The sequence below is a fragment of the Sceloporus occidentalis genome, unplaced genomic scaffold, assembly GCF_023333645.1.
Source record: "Sceloporus occidentalis isolate IW3139 unplaced genomic scaffold, rSceOcc1.0.p SCAF_5, whole genome shotgun sequence".
NCBI classification, from domain to species: Eukaryota; Metazoa; Chordata; class Lepidosauria; order Squamata; family Phrynosomatidae; genus Sceloporus; species Sceloporus occidentalis.
In genome coordinates this window covers 95,741,346-95,756,746 of record NW_028316985.1, presented here as the reverse complement: position 1 = coordinate 95,756,746, position 15,401 = coordinate 95,741,346, and the positions used below count along the sequence as shown (strand labels likewise).

Here is a 15,401-nt window from a genome sequence, read left to right as displayed (position 1 = left end):
GGGGCCTCTTCTTCACCACAACCTAAACATGGCTATTGTGAAAAAGAATACAGGGTGTTTTGGCACAGACACAGTTCTGGACAACACAAGATAACACCTTTCTGGCCATTGAAATAAATGTAACCTCCGAGCCTGCATTTAGTGGAATTTAGAGTAAAATGTATTTTGAAAGAAACACAACAAAAGAGGGTAAAACTCTAAAGCAGAAATTTGTTTGTACCGGGTTTGGAATAGGTCCTCATAATGATCAGTTCAAGGCACAATAATGCTTTATTTCACTTTAATTCCTGTACTGAAAAAAGCATTTTCATAATTACTGTATGTTTTCTTACATTAACATTGTTTTCCTTATGAAACAGGCATATTTAAAGCAAATCTAGATGCATCCCTTTCCTGACAGACAAATCATGATCAAATATTCTCATTTGTTCAAAAAGGTAACAAAGGTATATCTGGAAAAATGCCTCGACATTTATTTGTAAACTTTAAATTCTAAAAGAATGGCAAAGTACAACAAACCCCCACATTTTAATCTTAAAAATAACTACAAATCTGGACATGAAATACAGAGAAGTTTATTATGGATGTACCCCACTTCGTTATCTGGTGAAGGAAAACTGAGGCAACAATTTGGTGCATTACAGACAAGCCAATATACAGTAGCTGCACACCACGATTCATTTTTGGATCACAACTAGCATTCTTACTATGACTGTTAGTACAGAAATGTTCTGCAATTAGAAAAAAATGAGAATTCTCTCATGCTGTACAATACCATGTGCAAGTATGTGTGTCTTAGATATTAAAAAATAAGGAACCAAATCAGTTTAAAATTCCTCTACGCCAAACTGCTAGGCTGTAGACCCTGGAATGTTCAGCACACAATTTTTATAAGCTCCAGACATAATTTAAGTGCTTCTCATGTGCAAACCATTACTGACTAAAGCTTTTCATAGGTCATTTAATTACAGATAAGAACACCCTCTGCAAAGATATGAGAATATGCTATAAGACCCCAGAGGCCATTACAGATTTGCTAACTTTAAGAAAGAGAAATGCCATATTTCACTCCAGTAGTTCTAGTCCCTGATGAGGTTCTCCTGATTGAAGGCATTTTATTTGTAGGAAATAGACCACTCTTTAACAGATGCATCATGCGATGTTGTTACCAAGGTATATTCATCCAGCCATGCCAAGCTGCTTACATGATGCAATCTGTGGGCATCTGGCAAAGGAAAAACGAAAAACAAATGTGAATGCTTGCACCTCACCTGTGTAGAATGATGTCCAATATTTATGAAGGTACACTCTTTTCCACATGATGTCACTTGCGCACTGGGTGCTACAACACTGGTTTCTATTCCATTCATAGGGCAAAATACCTTATCTTTCAGCATCAAGCAGTCTGTATTTCCCTCATGTCGCTATTAAGAGATGCCTGGGCACCAGGAGCGCAGCAAAGAGCTGCAATAAGACTTTGTTGTATGGCAACACAACAGGAGAAAAGGTGATAACAAGAGCAATGTCAACAGACTATAGCTGTAACTTCTCACTTTCCTCTAATTCTGTACAAGCAGAATTAAGGACTTTTGAAGCCATGCCTGAAGAACCTATTCAGAAATCTCAAGTCACCTTTACATAGACTTTATTTTTTGAGGAAAATATAGGTCTAAAGAAATGTTTTTATTACTTTATCAAAGGTATCTATAAACAAGAGACTTTACACTGGCAAGTACTCTGTTATCATGCCAGATTAGCATTTCTCCTTCAGACTGAGATTAATCTGTAACAAATATATATTTAAAATTACCTTGTATTTTGACTCTGGTTTCTGGGTCACTCAGTGTCCAAACATATACCATCATATCCATGCCCCCTGAAGCAAAGTGTTCATTATCTGGTGACCATGCAATGCAGACAATTTTTGCATGGTGTCCATAAAATGCATTATGTTCCTATTTAGAGAAAATACAAAAGATATTATGAGCAATTTTTAAACCTAAAAGGGAGTTCATTGTCAACAATTTATGAACATTAATATTCTATTAATACCAAAACTATAAGATAAAAATATGATACAGGTAGGGCTGAATATCCCTATTTAATGTCACTTTTAAAAACAGATTTAAATACATATACAAATGTTTAGTGAGAAGGAGAACAGATTTAAAACCAAAAAACCAAAACAAAACCTTGCAATTTTTAGGACAATACCCAGTTCTTCCACTGCTGTTCTAGTAATCCAAATGCTACCAGCTTTGTGTTTGCAAAAGCCTCCCCTCAAATAAAATGGTCAAGAATGTTAGTTGTGCTCCACGGTTTTTCAATAACCAAATAAATCTGTAAGGAATATGTGGAATAAAACTTCAGGTAGTCTCAACACAAGGTTACTAGATTTGCATAGTTAAAATTTGCTTCTTGTTTTTGAGAAATAAAAGTAAAAATAGTGTGGTGGTCACACAAGAGTCCTTACCGCGTAGCCATCAGCCACACTAAACACAGTGACAACCTTGCTGGCATCTGTCACTGCCAGAAAGGCACCGTCATGGGAATAGGCCAGATCAGTCACAGGGCCTTTCACTTCCAATGTCTTTTCATCTCTTTTCAAGGACGTTCCCTGAATTGCATACAAGTAAACGTTTCCATCCTAAAAGTCAAAATATTATAAGGTTGAACTCCATTCACTGTGCAAATATCATTAAGGGCCTTGTCAGTCTTCAAATTTTCTGTTGTCTACACTGAGAATTATTTTAGAAGCATGTTATCAGTTTTCACATATGACTGCCACAAAATCAAAAGGGGCAGTGGAGTATCCCTTTGCTTAAAGACTTGGAAAAAATGTTTCCTTGTGACACTATAAACGTCAAAATTTGACTGCTTATAAAACTGAAACCCTGCAATCTAATAAATGTGGTTTCCATGATCTGTTTAATGATGTTTACAAGTGTGTCTAACTTCAAACCAGAATGATTAAAAAAAATCACAAATCAAGCAAGTAAAAATACATAATATTGAAATTTATCCTTATCCACATTTATTCCAGTTTTTGAATAGACACACCACATATTTATTTCCAGTTTTCATGAAAATTAGTGGTGAACTTTATTCAGGTTTGTCACAGAAATTCTGATCAACAGCTGAAAGGTTATCAAGGCTTAAAGCATTTTGCTAGCAAAGATATCTTGTGCTAAGTTTCATTCTGAAGATATGGAAAGCTATCAATACACCAGTGCTTTGCTTTTCCATTATGTATGCTATACATGGCTATAAATTGCTATACATGGTTTTAAATCTGCAGCTTGTACACATGTATACAAACTGCACACATATTATATACAGTGGGCCTTTATTATCCGCTGGGGTTTGGTTCCAGGACCCTCTGTGGATAACAAAATGGCAGAGCAAAATGGTGTCCCTTACATAAAATGGAAAATCAAGGTTTGTTATTGACATTTATACTTCTTTTGAATATTTTCAAGCTGTGGATGCTTGAATCCATGGATAAAAAAATCTGTGGATAAGGAGGGCCAACTGTATAAGTAACTACCTTAACTATAAGTTAAAGTTGCCTTAACTCTGGTGTTCAATGGTTTTGTGGGGTTTTTATCATTGGACTGTTCTCTGATCAGTAATGATGTTTCACAATGTCACAAACCGTGCTTCTTTGAAACATACCTTTCAAACACCCGCACTCTTTCTTGATCTTTTGGGCTGAAATCCTCACAGGAGGATGAAGTGCCCAGGATAACCAAACATGTTCATCAGTATTCTCATTTTATACCACCTTATGAAGAATATAGCCTTAGGTGTATTTTAATAGTATGTAGAGAGAGTAGCTAAAAGAAGTTGGCAGCATGAGCTTTCATAGACTTCAGTCTATATACTCAGATGCATTATATTTTAATACTTTGTGAAGCTTAAACCAGTATTAGCTCATAACTTGGGTCTTAAATTGGCTTTTTCCTTGATAAACAAATAACAATGAATACCAATTATGCATTTACTGCAGAGAAAACCCTAAGAGGAAAAGCTGGTCATGAGACAATGAAGACTTTAACTTAGAGAGTATCTTTACTACAAAAAGAATATTACCACATTCACTGCCACACTGCTATAGTACCTGCCAAGGGCTTAGTGATCAGAAGCTGTTACTTTTATGAAGCAAATAAAATTCTTACTGTTCCTCCAACTGCTGCCATGCCACCTCCTGGGTGAACCGCTACTGCTTCTGGTTCAAAACCTGGGTTATCAACCACAAAACATTTCTTCTTATCTTTCATCAAGACAATCTGCAATGGCAGAGAAATATGCAATTCATTCCTACTTCCATCAAAATAAAGTTCTAATATGTGCTCTGATGTTTATACTGTTATGAAAGTATCCCATTTGTACAATGTTACATTTGTAAAGCTGACAATAAAATAAAATAGCGAAAAGAGAAAAAGAAATTTTCTATTCTGTAGGTTCAAAAGATTTACAACTTTGCAGATTATAGCACAGTTTAAAAATCCAACCTATCACTGCCGAATTAAATTTGAATTTGGGATACATCCAAATACTATCGCACACCTATTTGCCGTCGATGTTGCTGGATGGGTGCATCCTGGGTAACATCTGGCTATAATCTGAGTTCAGCCAGCTGATTTGCAAAGTCGGGATGTTACCCGGGGTGCACCTGTGGCAAAAACATGTGCGATAGTATCTGGATATATCCCGAATTGAATTTGGCAGTGGTAAGTCGGTTTTTTAAACTGTGTGATAATTTTCTTTGTATTATATGTGATGGCTATGTAAAAAGGCGAAACAGTACTGGTTTCAAATACACAAATTAATTACAGAGATTTTGCAAATTAAAATATGTAAAAGCTCCCAAAATATATTTATTAGGAATGTTAGATAACAATTTAGAAAAAAGTCAGGAAAATATTGTTTTATATAACAGTAGATGCTAGAATAATTTATGCAATATATATATATATATATATATATGGAAAAATTAAGACATTCCAGACACATCAGAATGGATATGGAAGATGTATGACTGTATGGACAATGACAAACTGATACAACTAATCAGAAATATACATATAGAAAGATTTAAAAAGGACTGAGCAAATTACTTAAAGTTTTTCAAAAAGTTAAATAACTGGAGTGGAATTAAAAATATAAGTAAAGATTGAAAATGAATGAATAAAATGTTTATAGACATACAGAATATTACTGATGAATAGAATGGGAGTAATATTTATTGTGAAATTTACAAACTTCTACAGGGTTGTTTCATTAAAGATTTTTGGTTCCGATATAAGAAAGTTAGATGGGATAGTGGAAAGAAAATATAATTTTTTCTCTTGGAAAAATTAAAAGTACAGAGTATCTTAACTGTATGACCCAAAAATTAAGAGGATAGGAATTTTGTCTTGTTATTATTGTTATTAGTGGTATTTGTTTGCTGATGTGCTGTTAAAGTTATTGTTCTTATCTGTGATTGTTCTGTCTTTGAATGTTGTTATGGCATTCACACACATATGGCAGGTCTGTGAACATGCCAGCACATGCAAGGGGATGCTATTCAGGATATTCACACATTCATTGAAGGCTATAATGTGTCAATGGTTCATCAGTTAGAATGCTATAATTAGGTGAATTAATGAAATCAATTAAAGGTGTTGTTGGTGTGTGAGTTTTTTTTGGCTAACTGATTGGCCAAATTGGACCTAAACTAGCCTTGATCTCTCTCTGCCAAGCCTACCTCATGAGGCTATTGTGAGGATAAATGTAAAAGGAGAGGTTCAGTGTTACTCCTTGTACTTGTTGGAGGAAAAGTGAAAATTAATGTAGTTGCTAAATAAAATAAAATATTTGCAGTCCATTTTTTATAATACACACCTCTCCAATGCATACAACCACAGCATATCCGCCAGGTCCAACAGCTATACATTTGGGCTGAACATCCATTTTTATAGCATCTTGGCCACTAAAAGGAAAAGAAAAAATGTTTTTCCCCCTAGATAGAGGACCAAAGGTCACAGGCAAATATGTACTGTGATAAAAAGAGTAAAAGGGGTGTGTGGGTGTAAGGCAATGGAGGATTTTGAAGGTAAAAATAAGGTATTTATAATAGATCTGAAAACAATTGGGTATCACATGGTAAGTGATTTTGGCAGCAGAGTACAGGAGTGTTATGAGATGATCAATCAGAAAAGACTGCAAGGGATACTGGTAATTTTCTTCATCACTTCAAACAATATGAAAAGTGGCCACAAATTAGCATTTTACGCTAAGACAGGACTGGAGAAAGAGGCCTGCTATATAGCCGCCAAAGCACTCATAGCCTGAAGTCACCAGACACCTTAAAAAGCATAAAAAAATTATTGAGAAGCACCTCCAAACATTTTCCCCACTCACCTTCAAAATGGAGGAATTGGGCATATTTCAGATTCCTGAAACTAGAAGTGATATCGTATCTAGGAACATGTTGCACATTCCACATTGTTGTTATTTTTAATAATGTGATACATTTCTTTTAATTACTTGCTGATCTAGTAATGTTTTATTCTCAGATTTCTTTCATACCTTACTCTGTTTCAGTGTTCTGTTTATATTTTGACCAACTGTTACTATATAACTATTCCAACAGCCATTCTATCTACTTAAGAGGATAAAGCTGAGCCAAGAGGATAAACCCTCAGAACCAACAGTAGAGGTGGTTACAGAATTACTCTGTCAATTGAATGTGACTTTTGATAGACACAGTTATCATAGTAAACTATGAAAAGTAAGTGAAAAGGCAGGCCCAAATCCATGAGGTTTCTCTAGAGAGAGAAAAGAACCACTGAACATGATGCTCTTCCTCATTGCCATTCCCTTCTCCTTTTGTGTCATGTCTTTTTAGATTGTAAGCCCGAGGGCAGGGAACCATCTGAATAACTATCTGTAAGCCACTCAGAGCCGTTAGGGCTGAAGAGCGGGGTATAAATACTGTAAATAAACAAACAAAGAAAGAAAATAAACTAGATTACCAATACAGGGTCATTTTGATTTGCTTTTAGTAAATAATATTGGTGAAATTTAGCACCTACCTGTAATCTTTTTTACTGAGACTGGTGTAACGCACAGTATCATCCATGCTGCAACTGACCAGCTGCTCCATTTCATCCACAGCCATTCGTGAAACCAAATTTGTGTGTCCTTTCCCCAAAAAACCATCATTTTCCCCTGTATCAGAATCCCAATAATGTGAACAAAATATTAAGGAAATTTATTTCATGATAAGTAGAAACAGTAAGCTCCAGTATTTAACCAACAATCAAAATGATTCAGTTCCAAAGATGTGCTAGGTAGGGTTAGAACACAATAAACACATTGATAGCTAATAAGATGTAGTACCAAGATATGTGTGATCTATCTCCCAACAACTTTAAATAAGCAAACAACAATAAGACAACACACAAATGTCATTGAAGGAGCCCTGGTGGCGCAGTGGTTAAATGCCTGTACTGCAGCCATTGACTCAAAACCACAAGGTTGCGAGTTCAAGACCAGCAAAAGGGCCCAAGCTCGACTCAGGCTTGCATCCTTCCGAGGTCGCTAAAATGAGTACCCAGACTGTTGGGGGCAAATTAGCTTACTTGCTAATTAGCTTAATTGCTGTTCACCGCTATGATCTTTGGAATAGTGGTATATAAATAAAACAAATTATTAATTAAATTATTATTATTGCTTTGAGGATAATTTCAGAGAGTTGCACTAAGTTCTTTCAAGGTTGCTGAAAATGTCCTGTGCAAAAGAGCACCAGAAAGGAGCCTGAAATTCAGCAAGCGACTACATGGACACATCTTTTGTGTTAAAGATGCTAGGTAACTTAGTACCAAAAATTACACGGCAAATTGCAGCCTCAATGAGAGAACAGAATAATTAGTATGCTTTTAATATGTTTTTTTATTTAGCACAGTGCTTCATGGACTCCTTTGAGAATCAGATGACTATTATGGAACCCTTCCCCAGAAAAAAATACATAAACTTATAAACTCAAAATTTTGTATAAAATTAAATTCATAGCTTTCGAAATACACCTCCTCCATACAGTCCCAATAAACATTTGAAAAGATTTATTTTCAACTTAAAATGAACTGTGACAGCAGTTCAAATATGAACTGACTTCTGATACTAGCCTATTTGCCTATGAAGTTCCAGTGAGTAGCAAGGAGTAGAAGAAATAATCTACTGACCTCAAATTTCTACCTGCAAAAAAGGTTATTTGGCTATTCAAAGGATATTAATATGTCCATCATGACTCCCAGAGTAAATATAGGATTTTCCTCCATTTTTATGCACTGTAAGACATTGTATTGATTTACTGTGACCCTGCAAAAGAATACATATAATTTACATTTTATTTTAAAATAGAATGAAACTTAATTAAATATTTCACAAAATGAAACAGTATGAGGTTGTTTTCACTTGCCCAAGGTGACTTTCTTATCTCTCTGATTTAAGCCCCAAGGAGGGCAAGAAACATAAGCCAAGTGTGTCAGAAACACCACTGGGCTTGGCATACAGAACTAACTTATGGTCTTTTGGATCCTATCCACAGCCTGAATGGCCCCTAAAATATTCAGAGAGAGGTGACATACTCCCAAATCAAGGTATGGGTTTTTCTGGTTCAAATTTATTAACATTTCTTTCCCACAATCCAATGCTTAAGAATTGGTATGTTTATCTTAAATGAAAAGATTGCCTCTTTAGTAACTATGTTAACTGAACAGTTCAGCCAACAAAACAGAGGATCAATATGATTGTAAGGACTGTTAGAAATTTCCCTACAACAGCAATCCCAAAACTAGCAAGTGCATGCATAACAACCCAACAAACCTTTATGATGCGAAGAGGTTTATCTGGGTTATTCTCATCCAGATAGTTGATGTAGCCAGAAAGAGAAATAGTCAACAAGTGGCCTTTTTGCCATAAGCAACCCAACTGCTGATCCAGAACATTTGATCCCATATTAAATGTATTCACTATACTATTGGCACCAACATCCCATATCTTAGCTGTTTTGTCTCCAGAAGCTGAAAGCAAGCGATTGCCATCTGGACTCCAACTAATCTGTTGGGGAAAGAAAAAAAAAAAGAACACAAGATTTTGAATTACAGCTTCATAGTATGCATCAGAGATGACCTCTGAAGTGCCTGGAACAGTGTTCTCCAGATCATAAAAAAACAAGACCTTGTGCGAGATCTGCCTTCATCATAAAGCCAGTGTTATTATGGCTGCCCCAGTACAGCCAGCAAATGTTGAACAAAATAAAAAAAATTAGCTTACACTTTGTAAACTGTTTATGGAGTGCTTAAGTACACTGATAAGCGGTATAGAAATGTACTTGCTATTGCTAAAAAGAAAATTGTTACAGAGACGCTGCATTCTTACAACCTAGAAATGGTTCCCTACAGAGGGAAACTAGGGCTAGTAAGTAATCAAAGAAGTCTTAGATTGAAATCCCATATACTGTCAGAGTAAATTCCAATGCACAGAGTGGGACTCTTTTCATCAACTGTCACAGTTTTAATTTACTTGCATGAGGAGCAGAAGAAATGGTTTTGTAACAGCAAATAATGACAAAAGTTTTTTTGTGTTTTTTTTGGGCTATGTGGCCATGTTCTAGAAGAGTTTCTTCCTGACGTTTCGCCAGCATCCGTGGCTGGCATCTTCAGAGAATGCTTGCCTGGAAAGGAGTTAGGTATATATATATATATTGTGTGACCGGGGAAGGCAGGAAGGATTTGCATGTGTTTTGTTCTGTTGTTAATGGCAGACCTAAGGGTGGGAGGGTCTGCAAAGGAGGATTAGTGTCTGCTTGATTAGCGCTCATTTGTCTGCTGGGAAACCCCCGACCCTGAGAGGTTTCTCATTTGCATTTGTTGAGTCTTTATCTTGCTGTTTTTCAGGAATGGTAACCAAACCTTGTTTACTTTAAAGGTTTCCTCTTTCCTGTTGAAATTGTCCAGTGTCTGTGGATTTCAGTGGCTTCCCTGTGCATCCTGACATGGTAGTTGTTGGCATGGTCTAGAATTTCAGTGTTTTCGAACAGTATTTTATGCCCAAGATGGTTTGTAACATGTTCTGCTTCTGCCGATTTTTCTGGCTGACCCAATCTGCAATGTTACTCATGTTCCTTGATTCTTGTTTGCACCCTGCATTTGGTGGTCCCTATGTAGACTTGTCCACAGCTGCATGGTAAGCGGTAGACTCCTGTGGCTGTGAGAGGGTCTCTCTGGTCCTTGGCTGAGCAAAGCATTTGCTGGGTTTTTTTCATTGGCTTGTAAACCATTTGAAGGTTGTGCTTCCTCACCACTTTACCTATTCTGTCTGTGACTCCTTTGATGTATGGTAAAAATACCTTCCCTTTGGGTGGCTGCTTGTCTTCACTCCTACGGGTTTTTCTGGGTCTGTCAGCCCTTCTGATGTCTGAGCTGGAATAACCATTAGCCTGTAGAGCGCAGTCCAGGTGCTTCAGTTCATCTTCCAAAAAGTGGGGTTCACAGATGCATTTTTCCTAGTCTACCAGTGTTTTGATTATGTTTCTTTTTTGTCTTGGGTGATGGTTGGAGTTCTTGTGCAGGTATCTGTCTCTGTGTGTAGATTTTCTGTATACCGTGTGACCCAAACGTTGGCTCGGTTTGTGGATGACTAGGACATCCAAGAATGGCAGTGTTCCTTCCTTTTCTTTTTCCATAGTGAATTGGATGTTGGGGTGGATGTTGTACAGATGGTTCAAATAATGACAAATTTACTTGCCCTCAAACAAACCACTTGGCCTTTTAGCCTGCCACCTAATGCATTTTTTGTTTTTGCATGTTTTGATCTTGACTATTGGAGGAGGGGATGGCAGAAGAGTTTGAGTTTTGCTTTGCTTTAATTTTTGTTAAACACTAATACACAGGTATATTTCTTGCTTGTTCAGATGAAAATACCACTGGCTCAATGGTCCTAGTGTAGGTGGGACTAGCAACCAGATTATAATCTATACTCTCTGAGCCCTTCTGCATCGATCATTTGTATCCAGAGATCACCATATTCCACCAACACTCACTCCTCATCCTACTATATTTCAGATGTACCAGAGGTGGACAACTGGTGAATTCACTTTTCTCTGTGCTGGATTAGGGTCTAAATGGCTATCATATTCAATTTATGTTTATGGCCTATTTTTTTATCCTGCCATCACTTCAATTGTAATTCATATTTTCAGTCTCACACCCAGGGGTGAATCATCATAAAGTGGAATGTTGGTTTCAGACTGATGTTAGTTTAAAAGTTGTTCTGGTACCTTTTTGATGTTACATGCCAGAAATTTTACATTGATAGGCAGTTTGATCTTACAAAACTGACTCTTCTGCTTCGGGAACCCAGCTGAGTTTCCCAAAACCCTTTTGGTAGCCGAACTGTTAATTTTGGAGTGGGGAGAACCAATTTCTTTATGGCTGACAAGTGATTCAAGAATTCTGCCACACATGCAGTTTTAGTGCCTGTGGTGCAAGGTACTGGTGATGCGTGTGATAAAAGCAAATTCGCTGGACAGAGGTCAGTAAGCAGCATCACATATGACACCATCACTCAGGACAGATGAGGAGTGAATCAGATATACTTACTGCATAAATGCCTCCATCGTGTGCCTTATTTCCACCTAGAGCAGCAACTTTCTCTCCAGTTTTGCCATCATAAATAAAAATCTTTCAAAGCCAAAAAGAGACAATCATTAGTTAACTGCTTTTACAGTGCCTAAATCATAGAAAACATTAAGACTACCGTATTTTCTGGCATATAAGACGACTGGGCGTATAAGACGACTCCCAACTTTTCCAGTTAAAATAGTTTGGGATATACACGCCATATAAGACTACCCCTCTTCCAACGCACACCAAATAAAAACATCAGATTTGATTTCAATCTGGTAATTTTAATTCAAATGCTTATGACATACAGATACTTAGCAGGAAAACCTGTTGTATACAAAGCCTGCTTGGATTGGTTAGCTCTCCCTGCCTGCCCAGCCCTCCCTGTCTCCAAGACTATCAGAGTGGTATTGCAAACACGGCTTTTCCCCCCATACTCTGGGCGTCCCGGACACCTGCAGCTTGCTCCGTCCTTCAGTTACATATGCGGCGACTGCAGATTCTCCAGTCTAGCTCAGATTTTTCAGCACCTGCCCTATAAGATAACACCCGGCATATAAGACGACCCCCATCTTTTGAGAAGATTTTCCTGGATTAAAAAGTAGTTTTATACACCAGAAAATACAGTACTTGTCTGCAACTATCAAATCAAGATTTTCAGGCAATTTGGTGATATAACCTCAACATCAAAAAATACCAAGAAATTTTGAATTACTTAAGAATCTAAAGATTTCAAACACAGCAAGATATTAGGTTTACAGTTCCTGTTTACCTTAGGGTCAACATAAGTCTGAAATGACTGGAACCAATTTATAACCTGCTTCTCCTCCAAAGAGCTTAAGGACTCTCCTGGGCATAGACTGCCCCAGGCTCCCCCAAAACATGGTGGAAATGCTCCTATGTCCCCTAGAGAGCATTTGGGGGCTATTATTATTATTATTTGTATAATCCTGGAGGTCGGGGCAGCTCCCCACCCTTTCACAGTTGCCCATCTTGGGCTATAAATTATTGTATATACTCAACAATAAACTATCATATATACTTGACATCATGTATAAGTCAAGGTCAGGTTTGGGGCCAAAATTATGGATTTTGTCATGACCCATGAATAGGTCGAGGCTCCTTTAGTGTGTGTATGTGTGTGTATGGCAAGAGAGACTCTCATTGAGGCTCTTGCTTCATGCTTCAGCATTCATTTCAGCCAGATGCACGGATGGGAGAGGGATTCTTAAACAAATAGCAATATCAATCAATCAGTCACCCAGGACTCTTTCTGCTAGGCTTCAGAGAGAAATAAACTCTCCACACAGCATGGGGAAATCTGAAAGAGCCGCTATTACATTACACAGTGACCTGTAAGTAAGTCAACCTGGGGTTTTGGGGTCAATTTTTGGACATAGATTTTTAGACTTATAGATGAGTATATATGGTATTTAAATTCCTCACACTGGCACAACATTAAAGGCACTTTGAGAAATTACCATGAATCTAGCAAAATCCAACTGTTTGGAGCCCTGCTTCTACCTGCTGTATTGTTAGCACAATACTAAATAATGATCTTCTAAGTCCTCAATATTTTATTTATTATATGGGTTCCACATGCACCAACATGCAGATAACTATCTTCCCTGGTTCCCGCTCAATTTTTTTTATTAACCATAAAAAAAGATAAAAAAAAGAAAGGAGGCCTGAGCATTGCAAATCAAACTGCTTCTTTGCCCATCACAAGCACCATACTTGTGCTATACTGGGCACTGGAGGTTGAGGCCTCACCTCTGCCTTATATTCAGTTCCTAGCTAGGCTAACTTGTCTCTGAGCTTCTTCAGTTTGATTTCTGCCCAACAAGCAAGGATACAGAAGATCCAATAGGTTTCAAAAGTTGTTTACGTGTTGGAGCACTGACTTGTATTCAAGTCCTTTAACCAGATATTTTTCTTTTAGCCAGTTTGCCTTCCACGACATGGGTGTTTTTATGAATGGCAAGATGCACCATCCATCTGTGAATGGGTAAGCCTCCACCTACAGCACACACATGGTGTGATAGTGCCTGCAGGCTACACTCAAAATACAAGATTTAACCACTGGCACCAAAACATTGGGGCCCCTCAGATAACTTGTTATGAAACTGCCTTCTCAGACTCCATTTGGCTGAGCATACTCTCCTTTGACTGGCCATGACTCTTCAAAGTTTTAAACATAAGGCCTTTTCTACCTATTTAGCTGAGATCCTTTAGCTGAAGTTAATGGGGATGAAGTCTGCAATCTTTAGCAATCAAAACATTTCCTCCACCATAAAGCTAGAGAGGCTTTTTTCTTTCCTCCAACTGCACCTTACTAGTAAGAAATGGGATATGTTTACCTGGCCATCTGCACTGGCTGTAGCAAGCCTATTTCCATCAGGAGAAAACCGTACGCAGTTAACAAAACGGCTGTGATCCTGTAGAAGAAGAAGAAGACGACAGCAGGATGTTAACTTCCTAAAATGGAATGTCTGTTATTTTGATCTCTTAGCTGCTCTCTATCTTCAATCTGTTAAAGATTGGGTAAAAAAATGAAAAAAAAAAAAACGTCCTGTTTTGGGCATGTAAGGCCTAAGCAGTCTAAAATACAAGTTGTCCCTTAGAGAATTATTGGTACCCCACAGTGGAGTCAGAACTGGCAAGCAGGAAAACCAGGTAGACTAAAGAGGTGTCCAGAAGATGGGGGTCTAAGAGAAGCATTCTGTACAAAACAAATAATATAAATACTCTTGATGCAATGTATCATTTCCCCAGAAAAGTGTTAAAATTTATTTAACATGTGGCAGAATGAAGGACACAGTGAAATAACAGTCAGGTACTCATATGCGCACCATGATCCTCCATCCATTCTCTGCTTCATCAGAGATCATCTGCAGAAATCTGTTTATACATCACATTTTGTGAAGGAACTCTGCAGTGCCTCATTAATTACTGTCTCACCAACAAGAGTAAAATATATTTTTCAGGAATCCCACTATGTCTGTTGCAAAAGTGCCAAATTCTTAAAAACATGTACACATTACATTTCTGAAGGTCCAGGAACTGCACAGAGCTACATGCTTCCCACCCAAATTTTAAAGAAAATACATTTTATTTTGTCAGTGCCCTACTCTCTCAAGAAGCCATAGGCGACAATTCTGCCAGCTTTTGAGACTTCCCTGGCCTGTTTTAAGCTCAGAAGAGGTCCTCCACTTTTGGCACTCGAAAAAGCTCCCTGCCCCCCAGCCTAAAACAGTGAGAGAAGGATAACCTCCTGGCATAATTGGCCTCTATGGTCTCTAAAGGGCTGGTAGAAAAGTCTTTTCAGTAAAAAATAAAAATAAGGAGTGGGCCACACTAATCACTGGATTTTTGATCTCGTGTACAAATCTCACATATGTTTGGTCACATGGGGCAACACTATTCCAACACTACATATAGGCTTTGTATGGTGACAGCCATAAATGTACATGGTTAAAAATGCTTCAAACAATATTTTAATATTAGACTCTTCAAAAAAGAAAATGTGAAGACATGTACATACCACTCTTTTCAAACTTATAGTCTACTGGCCACTTAGATGTATAAGCTAAAAAAAGTATTAAGACATCCAAAAGAGATACAAATAAAAACAGCCCTTTCATGTGAAGAAGTGCTCACATGAACAAGAAGCAACAGAGCAGCTAAGGTTCCCCAAGCCTAGGCCTAGGGGAAGAATTTATGTGA

The 15,401-nt window shown here is 37.5% G+C and overlaps 1 protein-coding gene across 1 annotated transcript in view; it reads right to left on the bottom strand.

The window, feature by feature from the left end:
• Positions 1 to 559: 559 nt before the first annotated feature.
• LOC149312521 (WD repeat-containing protein 1) overlaps positions 560 to 15,401 on the bottom strand; it is a 33,711-nt gene continuing 18,869 nt past the window's right edge. The window contains exons 6-15 of the mRNA XM_089524789.1: positions 14,036 to 14,113; positions 11,652 to 11,732; positions 8,875 to 9,108; positions 8,280 to 8,367; positions 7,083 to 7,239; positions 5,890 to 5,977; positions 4,179 to 4,289; positions 2,474 to 2,647; positions 1,811 to 1,955; positions 560 to 1,225 (exon numbers count right to left, since the gene is read on the bottom strand). Of these exons, the coding sequence (XP_089380915.1) occupies positions 1,116 to 1,225; positions 1,811 to 1,955; positions 2,474 to 2,647; positions 4,179 to 4,289; positions 5,890 to 5,977; positions 7,083 to 7,239; positions 8,280 to 8,367; positions 8,875 to 9,108; positions 11,652 to 11,732; positions 14,036 to 14,113 (1,266 nt within the window). The 3' untranslated portion in view covers positions 560 to 1,115. The remainder of the gene's footprint in view (positions 1,226 to 1,810; positions 1,956 to 2,473; positions 2,648 to 4,178; positions 4,290 to 5,889; positions 5,978 to 7,082; positions 7,240 to 8,279; positions 8,368 to 8,874; positions 9,109 to 11,651; positions 11,733 to 14,035; positions 14,114 to 15,401) is intronic.